At 42.2% G+C, this 19750-nt stretch overlaps 1 protein-coding gene across 3 annotated transcripts in view; it reads left to right on the top strand.

Moving 5' to 3' along the window:
* Positions 1-19750, top strand: part of SLIT3 (slit guidance ligand 3) — a 519844-nt gene that overhangs the window by 276963 nt on the left and 223131 nt on the right. For 2 of the 3 annotated variants that reach the window (XM_058422439.1, XM_058422441.1), the window contains one exon: positions 8524-8595. In XM_058422439.1, coding sequence (XP_058278422.1) covers positions 8524-8595 — 72 coding nt within the window. Of the gene's footprint in view, positions 1-3985; positions 4117-8523; positions 8596-19750 lie in introns of those variants that run through there. The other variant, XM_058422440.1, reaches the window with a different exon arrangement.

Below are 19750 nucleotides of genomic sequence, written 5' to 3'. Positions count from 1 at the left end.
CATTACTTTTTATATAGCCACAGGAATGTCTGCAGTAATCATGCAAACAAATTGTATAATTGGCCTCTTTCAGGAGAACTTGGTAAAAAATAAAATTGAGATTTTTACACATGTAATTGCTACTTAATCCTAGGAAAAATCTTCTTTTCTTAGCTAAAGTACAGGATCAGAGCCTGAATTAAATAAATACTATTCTGATTATTGTTTTCATTCTACAATGTGATGATTAGGTACACAAAAATATTAACTGTCAGGGGATTTTTTCCTTTTCATATATTAGTAAACTGCAAAAAAATCTTTAGTATAAAAGTCTCAACAAGGGCAGAGTTAGGATGAGACGTATCTAGAGTCTTGTTCCAGATGTTGATCAGTTATCCGAAGACAGTGCATGTTTTATTCTTTATGATTTCACATGTTTATCTTCTAAAATAAAACCTCATCATAATTACAAATATCTTTTTGTTCAGTGGTCAGGCAGGGCTGTGGAGGCTCCTGTCTCTCCGAGGAGATCAGGGGAGGGGGAGATTGCTTACTGATGTTTAGAATTTGCAAATGCATAGGATGTCTTTCCAGTACAGCTCAACAGACAAAAGTATAAACCCCAAACATATCAACAGTAAAAAACCAGGGCTTTTTAAAATTAACTTAAAATAGAGCTACCTCCATATAGCTGCATTTCTATTTTAGAAAGTATAACTTTAATAAGCAGTGAGAGAGCTTTGGAATCCACATTGCTTTAGCAGCAGGAAAACATTGACAAAAATAGAAAAATTTAGGGAGAATAATTTCTTTCGTCTGATGTTAGGGCTTCAGTCCCCTCTCTCTGAGGTGTGTGGTGCCCCCACTAAATCACATCAGTGCCTCTGTGTTCTAATCTCACTTGCAATGCAGCTGGAGGACTTGGAATTGTGTTGGGCATCATCACCCTGGGAGCCTTTTGTCAGCGATCCGGAGGTGCTGGAGGATTCCAGAGGAAAGGTTTTCCTGTCAGGATGGATCTGTCTCCAGTGCAGTGTCAGAGCTGTGTCTCTCCTGGCAGAACACTCTCCCCACATGCGGGTGAATTGCTTAAAGTGGAATTCCTGATCTCTGGGGCTGACTGGGAAGGGTTTTCCTGTCTCTTCCCACTCTGCTGGAGCACCTTGAGTCACACACTGCCTCTCATTGTGTTCCTTTGTCTTCTCGATCAAAAGGAAGGATTAATTACATTGATGCCATTTTCTAAAGCTCTAAACCCCTGCATTAAATACTGCTAACAAAGACATCTTGCTGTCATTTTTCAGTCAGGAGCCCTGTCCTATTTCCAGTGGGCTGCTTCTCTTCAAGAATTTCCTCTGAGTCCACTGGATTTTATTTCCCAGTTCCGACTCCCTCACAATCCAAAGATGAGTGTAAATACTTTGAGGACAGATTTTACTTTCGTGTGTATGTTCCAAAAGACAAAACAGATGCTGCTTTATAAAATGAAAGATCCTGATCGGTCTCAAGATGGGTGGTTTTAAAATAAGAGTCTAAATGCTGTCTGATCACTATGTGCTCAGCTTTTGAAAATGGCAGGAGGGAGAACTGTAAAAGTCATAAAGACAAATGTTGCCTTTGATTGGACACTGGCACTGATTAATGTTACAGTTCATTTAAAATTATATAAAAATATTTATTAATCTTGTTAGAGATATTCTGATCAATTTAATTTTTTTTCTGATTTTGTTAAGCGCATCAAGAGACAAATGTTCCACTGTGTCTCAGTGAAACAAGCTGGGGTTTGGGCTTTTTTTTTAAATTTTGTTTTGTTTTTTTAAGCAACCAAGAATTTTAAAAACCTCTAATGAAGAATTCAGTAAGCACAGATGAGTATTCTCTGTTGTTTTAAACATTTGAAAAGACTTCAGCACGTGCTGTGTGATCCCTGTGGTTGTGTCAGGACAGAAGTCGTGAAACTGCACAAGTCCATGCAGCATGGATCCCTTAAAGGATCTTTATTAACAGATGGTTTTAAAATTATCCTTGGAGAAGGTGAAGATAATGATGAAATAATCATCTTCTGCTGAGATTTTTTTTTTTCCCTCTGATTCCTCAGTGAGCACCCCTCCCAAATCTTCCTGCTCTGGCTCTGCTGCGTGTCGTGTTCTGCAGAATGAAGGTGTGTGTGACCGGGGTTGGTGAGGCTGCCTGGGGCTTTGGGCAGGTGCTGAAATCTGCAAGTACAGAGTTAACATCTATCACTTCACAGTGCAACTGCATCAACAGGGAAATCGTGGTGTTTATCTTCTGGAGGCTTAGCAGCCGCGCTTGTGCAGCAGTGTGTGACTGTGTGAAAGCACTGAGGACTGCTTTAATTGGAATTTTTGAGCTAAATTCCCTCCTCAAAACAAACAAAACCAAAGCGGCGTTTCCCCTACAGGCTCCCAGAGCACGAATTGAGAGCCAGCTGTATTGTATTTAGTAAAAACACAGTCACCTTGTTCAGGGTGCACAACATCTGCAGGACCTGCTCTTGTTTTGCAGAACTCAGATGTTTGTCACCCTCTTTACTTTTCGTGCTCTAGCAGGAGGAATGATTTTTTTTTTTTTTTTTCCTTTTAGAAAATCAGCAGTGATGCCAAGTTTCCACAGAGTAATGTTTTACAACGCTGCTGTTGTTAAGCTCTTGCCTTGTAGCCCATCAGCAACAACACTTTCCCATTTTTCCTTCAGACAGAGAGCTACAAGTGCTGCTTTACAGTAAATACCATTTTTACACTGACCCTGCTGAGAGGGAGAAGCCATTCCTGCACTGAGGGCACAGGTGCTGATCAGAGTCAGACTTGCCACAGCTTGTTCTCATTGCTGCTGGAGGGACCTGATTTGGGCAATGCATTTCCCACCTGGAAGATGATAAATATCTTGAATTTACCTTGCATATTTACAAGACATATTTACTCAGTTGTTACTTAATCTGTCTGTAGAACAGGAAAAACTCTAATACTTAACAGTTTGGGGACACTGTCTCCTAGGTAAGAATAATACGTAGTTGTTGAAAATGCTAAATAATAGTTTTAATTAAAAATAAAATAAAAAGCTGCCACATGATCTTGGCAAAGCAGGAAAAATCCTTTTGTTCCTTGCTATAAATGAAATGCACAATATTCTGTGCTGGAATTTTTACAGATTTAATTGAGTAAACCCTTTTTTTTCCCCCCTACAGATTTCTTTGGGCATTCTACTTCTCTTCCTCTTGCAGGCTTTTCCTCCAGAGAGCATTGGTCCTCTTGTCCTGTCTGTTCTGAGTGTAGGAGCTCTCTTCCATCAACTTTTGTTCTATGAAAAAGCTGACTTGTATCATTCCTCACTTTATTGACCTGCTTATCTTTTATTGCACGTTACTTAGAGATACCTATTATCTTTGGATTATAACCTCTAATTTTCCCCATCTGTTATTCTTTAACTCCTTAATTGTGTTACTTAATTCAGTAAAACATTGCAGGATAGAGTTTATGTGTAACATGTTGTACAAATTAAAACTAATTCTAATGAGACAAATTGCAGTCACCAGATTGTGTTAAGTATGTGACCTTTAGTGGAGCAGCTCAGTCTAGTTTTTGTCCAGCTGTAAAGGAAAGTTAGATTGAAGAACAGTCATTAAACTTTAAAAGTGCACAAAACCCTCAGGAACATCTTATTTTATTTCATTTTGATCAGTGCATTGGACTGAAATGTTTTAAACCCAGGAATCCTAAATTGTAAAAGAATGTAAACAAGCTACCAACAGGGGTGAATTAATTCTCATTTCTCTCAGCTGCACATTCTGTAGCCAGAGCAAAGCTGGTGGGCACAGTGCTAATTTCTTGGCATTGGTGGCAGCTGGCCCTTTCTTAAAATCAGGAGTCACATGTTTCATTAGTTTTATTCTGCAAAAGCAGGTGAACAATATTAACTTTCCAGTATTATTCTGGCCAGAAGAGAGGATAAGAAACAATCTTACTTTGCACTCGAGTCCCAATCCAGTCAAAGGAACTGGTGTTTGTCTTATGGTTTTGTAGCAGCTGCTACAGAGAGCTGGGTGTGAGCTCCCCTGACTTACTCCACGATGCAGTTGCATTGTGGATAAGCTGAAAGGCTCCTGAGGAAAGGAATCAGGTTTGTCAGGCTGGATTTTTCCTTCATTTTAAGTAAACCCTTGGTTCCATGTGTTAATGGTTAACTGTGACTTTGCAGTTTTACTGTGGAATTGACATACAATAACATACTGGGAAAGATACAGGTTTGGCTCTGAAGAATTTGCTCTCAGTGACTCGTTCTTTAAGTCTTGGTTTTAAACTCTTTAGACATTAAAGGCAAGCTGAGTTCTTTATTGGATAACGCTGCATGGTGATCTCCCAGCCCATTTGAGTGGGAGAAATAATTAAAGATTAGTGTTCAACCACATTAAGTACTTCTTAATCAAGCTGTTTTTCAGGCAGTTGTAAAAAAATAGTCTTTTTAAATTTGTAAATCTGTGCGTTAAAAAAGATTGGGGAAATAACTGGTAAATCCTCAAAGGGTGGGGTTTTTGTTTGAAAAGGAAGAAAACCTAAGTATAATGCCATCACTGCTGGTTTTTTGGTTTTCATATAATATATGTTATTTTCACATAACACATATGATGTATATTATATACATATATATTATATATAACATTTTTCATTTATTTTCATATCTTTGTAACTTTGTAAGTTGCATTTAAGCAGTTGTTTTAATGTTTTAGATCTCTAGTTCAAATGAAGATTCATTCTATGGATGTTCGTAGGGTCTGTGTTCCAATTAAGTGATTTATGTTCTCTTACTGGCAAAATAATAATAATAAAAAAAGTCTTAATGTATTCTATTGCTCTGTTAGATATTTGAATTTCCACTTAGGATGCAATAGGCAGCGTTAGAGCAGAAAGCTAAAACCAGCACTACGGCAAAGACTGCAGAGGCACTTAGGAGACGTCAGCACTTTTGGATGGTTTTTTTTTTTCCCTTTCCAATCCTTTTATCAATGAGGCACTTGCAATTCACATTTGAAGATCAGGAAAACAATATTAGACTTGCAGAGGGAGTTCATCTGTGTCCAAGGCATTTTAGTTAAATTAAAATAAAGACGAAGGTTTTGGCTTGTGCCAGCTCTTGCTGGAGTCTGGGCTGGACCAGCACGTGCTGTGAGCCCAGCTGCTGGGTTTGGGCAGCTCCTGCCTCTCTCCTCTGTGCAAAGCAGCAGCCCAAGTTCTTTAACGTCTCTGTGGCTCCGTTCCCCCAGCTCAGAAACGAGGCTGCTGTTTCCTCTGGGGGTTGTCTGCTGTGGAAGCTGCTGAAGGAGCGTTTTGCTGTTCTCCCCGAGTTCCTCTGTGATCTGCTGCCTGTCCAGGCTGTCCCCATCGCTGCGCTGCACCGAGCTGGGGCTGGCTGCAGGGTGGGAGTGCTCTGTGCCCTGCTGTGTGCCAGGTGAAACTGCACAGAACTTGCCTGTATTTATCAAAACAAGAAGGATAATTCAGCCTAGAAGCGTTTGCTTAGCTCGACACGTCTGTTTGATCAGGATGCAGATGAGTGTGTTCTGGTTGTGTTGGGTGCTTTCTCCACAGAGGAACTCTTGCAAGGAGGGTGCTGCTGATGGACTGGCACATTCTGGTTTGGCCTCAGGTCCAGTGATTTCAGCTCTGTAACACTTTCTGTGGGGGTGAGGGTTTTTGGAAGTCTGTTATTCCCTGTGTCTGGAATTTTTCAGATTTATCCATTAGGATACATCATGCTCTCCCCAGGCATTGGACTTGCCTTCCATTACAGAAACAGGGAGCTTGAAACTTCTATCTAAGAAATAGGAAATCTATTCGTAATCATCACCTTTTTTTCTTCCAGATTTGCTGCTTATTTTTCTTGAATACTGCCATATTTTTCCTGTCTGCTCTTTTAGGATTTTGTTTTGGCCTCACGTTAATTTTCTACACGTTAGTTTTCTACAGTTACTATTAATAACTAATATTTGTTTTGCATACCATTGCTGTAAGCTTCCCATTATGTCTGCTATGAGAAGCAGGGAATAAAAAGCTGGAACTTTCATATAAACTCAGTAGACAAGTTTCTTGTTACAGCCTTCTGCTACCTCAGGGCAAATTTTGTGAAGTGCGCAGGCTGAGCCTGGTTGAGGTTTGCTTGCTTATGAAAGATGCTTAACAAAACTCTGGCACAATGTCAGGAAGCAGAAACACTCCTTTTGACCATCTCAAAACAGGATGATTATAATTGTGAGGGGGCAGTTACAGGAAAAGAAACGCTGGTGACTTTTCTTCCATGCTGTGTCACTATTGCCACTCAGGCTGTCAGTTCTTCAGCCCACAAGGGAGATTTATGGAATCAGTCCATGATCCAGGAGATTGAAAGAGGCAGGACTGTTAGCTAGAGGAGAGTGCCTTATAGAGAATAAAAATAATAAGCTTTACAAGAAGGTTTTCATAGAAAACAGATGAACTTCCTGCAGACCCCTGGTTTTGCCTGGCTGCAGGTTAAACGTTGAGCATAAAGACAAAGCAGAGATCAAATGCATAAATCAGCCCTTGTAGAACACATCGATGTTATGAAATACTGCTTGAAAACCTGATTTACTTTTACACGTGATTTGAAATGCACAATGAAATACCAGACTAATGCAACTTGAGATGGTGGATTAAATGTGGTTTTCTTTGACCACACAATTCCACTTTTTCAAGCCCTTTTTGTTCTGCTTTGCGTGTGTCTTCCCTTCAGATCTTACTAATTTTTGCCTTGCTAAGCCATTTTGTCACACTTTTACCACAGCTCCGCTGTGCCTGTCACACCAAAGAGAAAGCTTCAGACTTCTTCCTTCTGGGTCTGAAATATCCTTTACTTTGTCTCCTCTCTGTCCGGGTTGCCTGATCATTTGTTTGGGTTGAAGGTCTGTCTTTAAAGAACTAATATTTTGTTGCTGGCAAAATAAAGGGAAGGTGAAGGAGGGGTCAGAGTGTGGATCAGTGTTAAACAAATTGTGAAGGTCACAAAGAATTTTAATCTGACTTGAAAAAGAGACTTGTATCCAGCAGCACATTTTTGTTTGCGCTAGTCTGAATGGACAATTGTGGCTACTTTGAGAATTTGGTGTAGACTGCATGACTGGTATAAATTGAATTAGCCTCGTGACAAGGACATAGTCCCCTTTTTTTCTTATCTGCCTGATGGAAAGCAGAAGAAAGCCCTGTGTGACACGTCTTGACCTGCAATGTCAATGTGGGCTTTTGTAACAGGCTCTGATTTCTGGCCTCTCATTTGATAAAACCAATTTGGTGGAGGCTAGAAAGGAGCTTGCTGAACACTAAATGTACTTACAGGAAAGGGTGTCTGGGGGTGAGTAGAGAGGGCTGCCAGCCCCTCCTAATCGTCATAAGAGTGCCAGAGTTTCTTTCTGACAATGGGACAGAGCCTTGGGGACACTCTCACCCCAAACAATGCACTGTACAGTTCTCTGCAGGGTCACCTTTATTTGTCCTTTTGTCATCGCTGAGCCTTCCCTTTCCTCCATTTGCTCATTTCTTACATTTTTCTTTCCCACTCCTCTGCCTGCCTTTCTTCTGTTTCCATTCATGACTTGCCCCACCCTTTGTCCCCTAAACCAGACTGAAACCTCTGCCCCTTCTCCACGCTGATGGGGCACCAGCAGGAGAATCAGAATGAATGCTGTTTTCCCTTAGCATGAAAACATCCCAGCTTTCTGGGTTCATGTCCATTTCCCACCCATTCCTGATGCCCTCCTTCCTGCCTCCACTGCACTGGTAGAGGGCTGTGAACCTGGAACTATTTATAGTTCAAGGGAGAAAGCACCTGAATGCAGGCTGGGTAACAGGAAAATGTAACCTGCACTCACAATGAAAATCAAACTATTTTTTAATGTGTTTTAAGTACTTTTTAAATCACTGTTGGTTGTTTAGTTTTTTGTTGTTTGTTTTTAAATACTGTTAAAAATTCAGGTTTTCCCATTGATACATAATGCAGTGGGATTTTAACGCAGTAGATTAAGATCCTTTCGATGTAAATTTAAAAAGCTCACAAGAGAATGATTGTCATGTTTTTCCTGAATATTAATTTCAAATAAGAAGCTGTAATCTGAGCAGGCGTAGCCAAGTATTTTTGCAGTCAGTAAACAAATAGAAGCATGCTGAGAAAATTACATTTACACTACAGGCTTGTGATTCCAAGGCATGAGATTTGGCTGCAGGTACTACTCTGACAGTGAATCATGGCATAGTGCCAGCATCATGATCACATTTGAGTGATGTTTGCTCGAAGTTCTGTCATTTGTATCAGGAATACTGGTGGTTTTGGTTGGAAAGTCATTTCAGCTCATTCCACAGACCTCTAGAGGAGAAAAACAAAATTGAAAACACCGTGTGGTGTAACAAATCCAGCAACATCTACTTTTCCAAGCATGTAGAGGTTCTATTAGCTCATGCAGATTTGAGAATTTCATTCTCTTTGTTAACACAATGTATTTTTTTTTTCTGCTCTCTTATCCAGAGACCTGAGCGAAAACCAGATAAAAGGAATCCCTAGAAAGGCCTTTCGAGGAATCATTGACGTGAAGAACTTGTAAGTGACAACTTCATTAATATTTGTGGTGAAAACCTTTCTCCTCACGTTACATCTGGCTGTTACTCTCAGTCTGAGTGCTTCGTGTTCAGCTCTGTGCAGCACCAAAGGGACCCTGCGGGTTTTTGTCAGGGGACTCACAGCCTGCTTTGATCCTCATGCCTGTGAACACACCTGGGGAGGTTTTGAGCTGAGGAAAAAGAACGTGCTCAAAGGCTTCACTCCTGTCCTGGAGCACGATGTGCATAGGAAGAATTACTGATGGAGTTTGGGGATGGAATTGAAATGTTTTGCTTAGATTAAGTTTTCTGTCCCATAACTTCTGTCAAAAGTAAATATGACAAACTGTGGCACTCAGGCACAGTGGTAGAGCACAAGTATCAGAAAATGAAAAAAAAAAAGGGAGCAGTTAACTGTGCAGGCTTTGACAGCTTGTATTTAAAATTAAAATAATTTATAAAAGCCTTTTAAGAGAGAAAACAGGGCTTTGGTTTTTGTGCTAATGAAGCCAGTCTGTCCTAGCCTTTTGCTGTAAAGTAATCTGCAACAAGTGTAAAGACTTAGAGCTCTGTATTTCCAGAGCTGTTGGAGGTTCTTACACGTTAAATAACAGAAACCCATTTTCGTGCACACCCACGCACCCTTGGCTTTGTTGGAGTCAGCACGAGGTGAACTGAACAGGGAAATAACAGCCACTGTCAGGATTCCCTGGGACAGCCTGCAGCCACTCTCAGAAGCATTTCAGAGCCATTAGAGTTAGCACTGTTACCACACCAGCAGCTGAAAACTGATCCCCACTGTGTTAAATATTGGAAGCGCAGCATAAGTGGTGTGGATTTTTTTGAGTAGAAGAAACATCTAAAGGAGATCTGAAAAGAAACCCTTTTCTACAAACAGTCTTGCAGCATGCCCGTGTTCTGTTTTCAGTTCTTGCCCCAATGAAATGCTCTCAGGCACATGATGGGATTGCTGGGGCATCCTGAGAAGGGCCAGGAGCTGGACTCAATGATCCTGATGGGTCCCTTCCCTTTTGTCATGTTATCCGGAGTTTTACTTGCATTGTGTGAACTACAGGAACAATAGATGGTATTTTGTTTCAGAAAATGGAACTTTCCCCGCTGTAATTCACTGTTAGTTGTCTGACTTCATTTCAAATAACAAAGTTTGCATTCAGAGTTGAGTTCACCTCTGACAAGCTGTCACAACAAGCATGGGTGTTTTGATTTGTGCACCCACTCTCAGTGCAAAAGGATCAGGGTTTCTCCTTTGCATGAGCTGATACCAAGGGATGACTGGCTGGAGTGCTTACAGGAACTGGATAAATGGTGGGATTTAAAGCTTTAACAAAAACTTGTATCTGCCAAGTTAGGCAGTATCTATTGTTTGCTGTAAAAGACACAATATCAGAAGTTCTTCCCTGTAGCTACAGTTTGTGACTTCTCAGAGCACTGACCTTATCACAGAGTCATAAAATAATTCTGGTTTGGAGTCATCCAGTTCAGCCTCCAGCTCAGCAGGAGCACAAAGCTTGGTACTCTGACAGATTGCTGTTGTGAGCCACGAGTACTGATTATTTCGATAAATAGCAGGAGAAGCAGACTGACACTCATATCTAGACATTCTTTCTTGATAAGAAATGTACTAATCCTGTGCCCAGGGTGGTCCATGGGAGCAGGTGACTGTTGCTTCCAGACACAGAGGAGTGGCCTGGGACTTGCTGAGAAAAACATGGCACAATCTTGAGCCAACCTGCTGCTGGAAATAACATTCAAATTTCTCCAGCTACAGCTGTAAGGGTGTGATGCAAGCTGAACCAAGGTAACAGTTAAAGCTCTTTAAGCAGTGAGCTCAAACATGCTGATTGCCATTTTCTGCCTGTGTTTGGCAGCCTGGTCTCTCCCTTCTGGGTGCCAGCAGTGACCATGGCAGTGAGCAGGAGAATCTCTGCCTCGGGGTGCCACCGAGCTGTGCCAACACCTGCCTGGTGACTGTGACACGAAGGTGCTGATGGCACAGCAGCAGGGTTGGCTGTTTCTATGGTTATCACTTTGCAGATTTTTTTTTTTTTTTTTTTGTACTGTCTCAGTGTTCTCCCACTTTATAAAGCGTGTTTGTGAGGGATCTCAGAGACTTTTGGGCACAAGAAATAAAGCTAAGAATTGTCCCATGCTCCCAGCCCTTTCCAATTTATATTTAGAATTTGTCTAGGGAATGGCTGACATGAGATGGTCTCTATCCTCATGGCTTGACCTTTAACATGGCCTCAAATTCTTCCAGGTTCTTCCAAAAGTGTCCCAATGTCATGACAAAAATAGTAACTCTGGAGATATCATAATAGGGACACAGCAAATGCTAGACCAGATGAAAGTCTCCAGATTAATGCTGTCTTTAACAGCAGCTTGGAAAGCTCCCCTCAGGACAAAATGCAGAGTTGATGTGATAAACTGAGCCAGGGCATGAATTCCTTTTGGATACCAGCTCTGAAATGTGCAGCCTGAGGGCTCAGTATGAATTACTGTGGGTGCCATTTGGAAACCCTGTGAGAATTACCCTGTCCCAGCATGGCCATGGCAGTGATGGACACAGAGTCACAGGTTGTGTCCAGCTGGAGCAGACTGGTGTTAAAAAAATCTTCTTCCAAAGGTGGGGGTGCTGCTGCATGTGTGAAGCAGAGAGTCCTTGGTGACATCCCCCAAGCACCAGGGCTGCAGAGCTGGCTTGATACAGAAAAAAACCTTAAAAAAAAAGAGTTTAAATGATAGGGGGAGGGGAATGTTATAGAAAGAGTGTTTCAAGATATTTTCACAGTGTCTTTCTTTTTAAATGATAAAAGCTTTCTATCTTATATCATTCTCTTAGCAGAACAGTGAGTCCAGGAAAATGGGCTTAGATTAGGCCTGTGCTAAAGAAGAGTTTTAAATGTCAGGGAGGCCAGTCTTTTTGCACAAGACAAAGCCAAAGCAAAGACTGGAGTTTTTCAGACTCCTAAGTGGGAGAAATTTTGTTGTGTGAATTATTTTTATATGAAGTGTTTTCTGCTGTCTGAGTACAAAAATGAAAGAACCTGCACACAAATAAACTAGCGAGTCTATTTCTAACTGAAATGTAGAAATAACTATACAGCTTTCAGAAGAAGTTTCATGAGCACATAATGTCCGTTACCAGTAGTGAATTTATTTGGGAATTTGGCAAAAACTGACACCTTGACCATATTGTGGAGCAGATGCATAAGCTCTGCTCAGTGGTCCTAAGAGCTGAACAGGAAAGGGCAAGAGAGGGCCAGGCTGCAGAGCACACCTGTATTCAATTTCTGTTACTTATTACTTAGAGAACAGGAAATGTTTCTTGCAGGAATCTAGCCCCAAGTAAGCACATTTATTTCAAGAATTTAAGTATATGGGTTTGTGTCTCATTGAGCTTTGGGCTAACTCAGTGCTGTCAGCCATGGCCTTCCATCATAAAAATATATAGAGGTGCTTCTTGGATTTCTGCACGCTTCCCCTGCTCTTATCACATCTTGGCATTCAGGGCAGTGTTTCTCTGGTGAGGCATTTCTGCAGTTGCTCAGCCCACCTCACTGAGGGCAGCCAGAATCCCAGTACAGGGATATACAGAGCGTGATGTTGGGAAGAAATTCCTCCCTGTGAGGGTGCTGAGGCCCTGGCACAGGGTGCCCAGAGCAGCTGTGGCTGCCCCTGGATCCCTGGAGGTGTTCCAGGTCGGGTTGGACAGGGCTTGGAGCACCCTGGTCTTGTGGAAGGTGTCTCTGTCCATGGAGGGGGTGCAACAAGATGATCTTTATGATCCTTTCCAACCCAAACCATTCGATGAGTCTACGAACATCTCCCAGCCAAGGAATGGAAATCAGGAATCCATGTGCAGCGTGGAGCAGGGCAGGATGACAGAGCAGCAGAGCAGAGGGGGAGCCACCCTGTGTGAACACCACACAGCTAGAGCCACACACAATGGCACAGGCACTGCTTTTCTGTCAGGGGGTGCTGCAGTTTCCTGTTCTTGATTCACTGGAACTCAGTTCCATCCATGTTCAGCTCCTGCCTTTGATCTCTCGTAGGCTTTGGCTGTAAGATTCTGTAGCACTGGGATTCAGGGGAAAAAAAAAAGTTAGCAGGTTCATGTGTCATGATAATCCAGGCTCACTGCATTTCTGTCTGAATATTTCGCAGCCTCACCTGAGATAATAGCTCCTATCACTGGACCTGCAAGAGGCTTTCCCTGCATCCTGGGGCCACTTAGCAAATTGTGGGTAATATCCCCCTTGATAGCCCTAAAGGTTCTTGTGGAGGAAGAAATGAAGCATTTAGATTTATGCTTTTAAAAATACAGAAATACATCAGCTCATATGTAACGTTTAACACTTCTGCAAGTCAGTACACGTTTATTCTCCTAGTGGTTAAATTACCTCTGCAGTGTGGAAAATCAGAGCTCTGTGAGTACTGTAAAATATTGTTGTACCTATTAGTTTCGGTTCCTTATTTGTTAAATGGCTTTTCCTGGAAGATTCTGTTACTTTTTCTGCACACATCTACTATTAGCATCAATCCATGGAACTTTTACAAAAATTAAACATCTCGATTGCACATTCAGGTTTCAGAAAAAGCTGAACTTGCTCTTTACATTGAGAGGTATTCTGCATTCACCCACACAAAATATTAAAATGTTCCTACGTAATTTTTTTTTAACCATCACAGCCAGCTCTGCAGAGTATATTTGTAGCTTCTGCCATTCAGCCATATAGGAATAATTAAACATACCTGTCAAGTTAAACTAATGAATGAACTAATGAATAAGGGAAATAATGGTTGATTTGTGTGTAGCCATTTCACTAGAAGAAAGCGATTGTGAGTTATTTGCCATACATAAATATGCAGTAGATCTTAATGAAATGTTACACTACAAAACATAACTCCTTTAGTCTGGGTTCTCCAGGGAAGCTATTATCCAGAGCCCTCTGAAATTCCTGGCTGAGGTTTCTTGACATTTGTGTACAGTATTCAGTGTTACTCTTGCAGTTTGCAGTAAAATAAAACAAAAGGAGGAAGATAAACAGTTGGCCAGATTTTCCATTTGTTTGGTGTAAAATCTGGAATAAGCCTTCTGAAGCCAGTGGCTGGCCTCAAATAAAAGCAAAGAAATGCCTAGAGGAGAATTGGTTATCACATTGGGTTATGTATTTGCTTATGTATCTCCCAATGGACTGAACGATATGTGTCTATACTTGATGGTGTGCATGAAAAGCTCAGTTTATTTTAAATAGGAATACATGAAAATTTAAAGAAAGGTTATGGTAACAGATTTGAGGTTATTTTGACAAAGATCTGGCGAAACAGGTCAGAGGCATGGAAAGAGCTGTTTGGAATACTCACTGGAGACAAGCCTTTTGCACTCTTTAGGGGGCAAAAAATCACATTATTTCAACTGTATAAATTTGTAAATAACTTTTCTCCTCCTTGTCCATAAATTCACACTGCACTCAATATATTCCAACAGTGTATTCCTTTCTGTCTCCTGTAATTGGTCTTCATTGTGATAGTGACCATAATGAATTCAAGAGAGATCACTGTGGCCATCGCATTTGCTTTCCTAGAAATGTCATTGTCATGCAGCGTTATTATAACATTAAAATAACAAGTTACCAACTTACCACTTTCTATGGAGAAACACCACCTGCAGCGTCAGTTAATTTTATGAATACATTAGTTTGAGCTTTTGCCATCTGTTCTACCCCTTATAATAAATGCAAAAAGCATATATTTCACAATTAACTCATTAAAAGGATATGATTGATTGGAATGCACACGCATGTTCCCTACACAACCATTAAGGTGAGATGTGCAGAACAGGCCAAGCACAGAGAGAGGCTCAGAGTTGTGGCAGAGGACATTTTATGAGACAGAAGTGTTTCTCTCTTGGCATTCTCAGCCACACACACAGGGCCAGCACATCAAGTGACACAGAAGGGTGGCACTGGTTGCTTCACTGTTCTCTTGAGAGCCACGGCCCAGCTCTGCAGGGGCTCCCTCTGGGTTCTGCCCAGGGATGTGCTGCTTCCCTGCCTGAAGGTGTACAACAACCCTTGTTGCTTTCTTCTATTCTTTTCTGTTCTGAATCACTAATCTCTAAAATCAACCTGCCCTTATCTTGCTGAATAGCTTTTCTTGTCTGTCTTACCATAAAAATAAGAGAAAATGTTGCAGCAGCCCTTTTATTAGAGGGTAAAAATGAGCCAAGGCACAGACTTCTTGTTGAACACAGCATGAAAAAGGTCCTGGTTTATTCCTCTTCACAGCTTAGTCATCTTAACTCCAACTGTTCACTGACTCTGGCTGCAGCAAGCTCCTGCTTTGGGTTTCCCTTGCAGCTTCTGGCTGCTGGTTATTTCCTGCTGAACTCTGACTGCAGGGATTGGTGTGCAGACTGTAACTGCAGGCTGTTACCCGGCTAGACTGTGACTGCAGGGATTAATTTGCAGGCTCTGACTGCAGGCTGTTACCCAGCTGGACTGTGACTGCAGGGATTAATTTGCAGGCTCTGACTGCAGGCTGTTACCCAGCTGGACTGTGACTGCAGGGATTAGTGTGCAGGCTCTGACTGCAGGGTTTTACCCAGCTGGACTGTGACTGCAGGGATTAGTGTGCAGGCTCTGACTGCAGGCTGTTACCCAGCTGGACTGTGACTGCAGGGATCAGTGTGCAGGCTCTGACTGCAGGCTGTTACCCATCTAGACTGTGACTGCAGGGATTGGTGTGCAGGCTCTGACTGCAGGCTGTTACCCAGCTGGACTGTGACTGCAGGGATTAGTGTGCAGGCTCTGGCTGCAGGCTGTTACCCAGCTAGACTGTGACTGCAGGGATTAGTGTGCAGGCTCTGACTGCAGGCTGTTACCCAGCTGGACTGTGACTGCAGGGATTAGTGTGCAGGCTCTGACTGCAGGCTGTTACCCAGCTAGACTGTGACTGCAGGGATTGGTGTGCAGGCTCTGACTGCAGGCTGTTACCCAGCTGGACTGTGACTGCAGGGATTAGTGTGCAGGCTCTGGCTGCAGGCTGTTACCCAGCTAGACTGTGACTGCAGGGATTAGTGTGCAGGCTCTGACTGCAGGCTGTTACCCAGCTGGACTGTGACTGCAGGGATTAGTGTGCAGGCTCTGGCTGCAGGCTGTTACCCAGCTAGACTGTGACTGCAGGGATTAGTGTGCAGGCTCTGACTCCAGGATTTTACCCATCTAGACTGTGACTGCAGGTTCCAACCACAGGCTCTGACTGCAGCCCCAGACTGACCTCACAGCAGTGCTTCTCTCTCCCCAGGATCCTGCTTCATGATTCTCTCCTTCATGATGATCTTCCCCTTTATCAGCTCACCCCTTCTTTTACCTCACTCATCTTTTTTGGATATAGCTGTTCCTCATCAGGGCTGAGGCTGTATTGGTTAATTAACACAGCTGTTACTTATCAGGGGTGAGGTCACCTGTGTTCCCTTCTCCTACAGAAAAAAACAAAAGCCTAAATGGTGTGCAGGCTGGCTTTGGGCAGGCAGGAAGGTGTAGGGAGGAACTGCATTTTTGTTTGCCCCAGCTAGAGGTGCTTTCCTGCTTGTTCTGCTCCCATCAGGAGTGTCACAGCTGCTGCAGCCATAGGCAAGGGAAAGCCTGTTAGGAACATGGAGATGAAAACTTAAGTTTAATTCAGAAACTGCATTCTTTTAATCAGGTTTTTTTCTCTGCCTGCAGTAAATGGGCAGAGCCTTTTTTCCTCTCTGTGCTGCAATGGAGAGATGATTCATCATCATCATCTTCCTGATGGTCTGTGGGAGCACAAGGGTCTGTGCCCTGTCTCTATCCCTATCCTGTCCTTGTATCCCTTCCCTTGCAGAAGAGTTTTGTGCAGGATGGCTGAGGGTGAGCAAGGGGTCTGGAATAAAAACCTAATTTTGCATTTTCCTAGAATCTGCTGCACAGAGGCAGTGCCTTCTCAGTAACTGTGCTGAATAATGGTGCTCTCTGGCAGTTTATGGGAATTGTCATTAAGTACTGTGAGGTCTAAGTGTTTTTACAGCCCCGAAACTTCTGTGTGCCTCTTTTGTCATCATAAGGAATAGTCATTATTCAGAATTTCCTTCTTGTTAAGAAAGTTTCATAGGATTTTTGCAACATGCACTGATGCTAAGAGATGCCAGTTCAGCAGTGATCTTGCCAGTGAGTGAGCCAGTTCCAGTCTTGATAGTGCATCTTTGTAAACACTTGGCATTAGTGTTATGTCAGCCCTTCGGGGACATTTTACAGGGGCATGAAGTGATAGGACAGTGGGGAATGGCTTTAAACTGACAGACAGCAGGTGTAGGTTGGATTTTAGGAAGAGATTCTTCCCTGTGAGGGTGGTAAGGCCCTGGCACAGGGTGCCCAGAGAGGCTGTGGCTGCTCCATCCCTGGAAGTGTTCAAGGCCACATTGGACATTGGGGCTTGGAGCACCCTGGGACAGTGGAAGGAGTTCCTGCCCATGGCAGGGGATGGAATAAGATGGTCTTTTGTGCCTTCCAACCTAGACTGTTCTCTGACTCTGTGATCCTTTGGTTCACGTGGTCATCTGGAGGGTTTGGTCCCAACCTTAGAAGGGCTGTTTACGAGAATGCTGCTTCTTGCATTATTGCCCAACAACCTGGGATGGTCCCATGTGCATCAGGGAGCAGTGAACAGACATGTGCAGACTAACAACCTGCAAAGTCTGCAGCACACCTGATAAACACTGGGTAACCCCAAAACAATTCCCTGAAGTATTTAAACCTGTGCCATATTTGGTAGTGTGATCAGACCATACTTGTGTTTTTTGAACACATTTGGGTTTATGTAATCCCCTTTCTCATGTCCCTTGCTAATAAATGAAACACCAGGTGGACAAACCAGCACAGCACAATCTTAAATCTGTTGAATGTGCTAAACTGTGACTTGTACTTCACATGAGATTGATTGCACAGATTGAAAATGCGCCGCTGATTTACTTTTTTTTATTTTTTAAATGAAAACATCTGCGATAAGTAGAGTAGATGTCTGCTCTGTTCTCTTGTCCACTTGCATTTCAGGAAGTGTTTGTTTTCATGGATGTCTGTAGTTGTGGGCTCAACTGGCCACAAGGGATCTGTCACTGACAACTTATTAAAAGCTGAACCATCACTCCTGAGGAACAGATTTCCTCACTGTAAAGGTTGCTTTCCCCTGAGTAAAATGTCAGAGAAATAAAAAGCTGAAATATCTCTTAAGTGTGTTCTACTTATAAAATAGAAGTACATAGGCCAATAGTATTTAGTAGTGGAGGATGTATGTTTGGTGGCATTTAATATTTTTTAAATTTTCATTTTTCTGAGCTAATCAGAGTTGACTACCTCCATAAAAAGGTTATTCATAATGCTGATTTACCCAGTTTCTGTATTCTGGATATCCATCGCAGTATATATTGATTTTAGTATTAATTTTTGGGCAAACCACAGATTTTTTAATACTTGTTGTAGAAGTAAGACAAACATCAATACCAATTGTTTTCTCCTTTTCTGGAAACGTATTTCAAACATTATTGAAAGCCTGCACTTCAGTTGTTCATACATTAAAGTCCTAATGGCGATGACAAGAAAGGTGAAGTATCCCACACAGGCCTAAGTAATCCTTTCCATCTACTTCAAGTTCTGTTCTGGTCTTCCCTATGCTCTGTATCTTGAACAATTGATTGCATTGTCCAGCCTGAGAGGGGCTCCTTCTGCAGCCATCAGCAAAGAGCTGTTAGTGGTCATTGTGGGGTTTGAGGAGTGACGTGGATGTGCTGTGTCCCATCAGGAACACGACACAGCTGGCACAGGGATGGAAATCCTTTGCACAGGAGACTGAAAAACTCCAGTCTTTGTGTATCAGAACCTCAGGCTTGATGGTCACTTTTACAATTTCTCTTCGATTAGGTAAAATCCGGGAGTCTGGAGATTTAAATTGTATATAACTCACTTACCTAAATGGAACATTGGTGGAATTTTTTAAACAAGATCACAGGCTCCAGGTCCAGAGTTTGATAAAAGAAAACCTCATGCCTAATCCTGAATGGGACCCATTATCTGGGGTTTGAAATCTGCTACAAAAAGTCAGGGTGACTATTGCTATTTCCAGAGATTACTTATCTGCTTACTTATTTCGCTGAGCTCTGCTCGCTGCTTTCTGGGCTCATTATTCTTTTATCCTAATGAAGCACAGATACATTTTGATGCAGCACCCATGCTGCAGCACTGCCTTTGTATGGAGAGTAATGAATAGCAGATTTGGCTCTTTTCTCTTTTAATAGACTTACAAGAGACTCTCTGACAGAAACAAACTCCAGAAAATACCTTGATTTAAAAACAGGCTATGTGGTATTCTTACTGTCCTTTTGATATAAAACTTGATTAAAATGGGATGTGACATCAGTTGAAAAAGTATGAAAATCAAATTTTCTTTATTACGTACGTGTTTAGGCTAACCTATGCGTACAGTTTATCTTTGTATAATTTATGCTGTCTTTGTGCCATGCCTTAATTTTGAATACATTTGTTGAAGATTTCCTGTAGCATTCATCTATGATTGTCAAAAGGAAGTTTTATTCTAAAAAAAGAGATAGTACTGGTTTTAATTATGAATCTAAATAGCTTCATAACCAGAGCGAACTCTGAATTTACATCATTTTTATGATAGCCACACCATTCCAGGTTTATTGATTTTGTCATTTGCTTCATTACATTTAATGCATACCTTTTGTACGAAATTATTCTGGTGCTGTGCTGGCCACGGAGGGGTCAGCATGTGCAGTCTCTAGCCAAAACAGCCCAGCAATATCATTTTAGTGCAGACTCCATGGAGAAAGGGGAGTTGTAAATACTGTACACCAGCAGAACAAAGTTTGCCTTTTCCACTTGACCTTCCCAGCTGGATGAAGTTAAAACCACAGCCTGAGCTGTCTCTTTTTCCGCTCTTGTTTTCTCTCCCCCTGTGTTTGGATTCAGCTGTTTGGTCAGTGTGACAAATGTCTGTTCCTGGAGAGAAAAAGGTGTCTGGGGGTGGGTTTGGGCAGAGGCTGCTGGCAGTGCCAGGCTGTGCTGGGAATGGCCTGGCAGCACCAGTTCTGTGCCCAT

The sequence above is a fragment of the Hirundo rustica genome, chromosome 14, assembly GCF_015227805.2.
Source record: "Hirundo rustica isolate bHirRus1 chromosome 14, bHirRus1.pri.v3, whole genome shotgun sequence".
Lineage (NCBI taxonomy): Eukaryota > Metazoa > Chordata > Aves > Passeriformes > Hirundinidae > Hirundo > Hirundo rustica.
The sequence above is the reverse complement of the archived record's forward strand: the minus strand, read 5'-3'. Positions and strand labels throughout refer to the sequence as shown.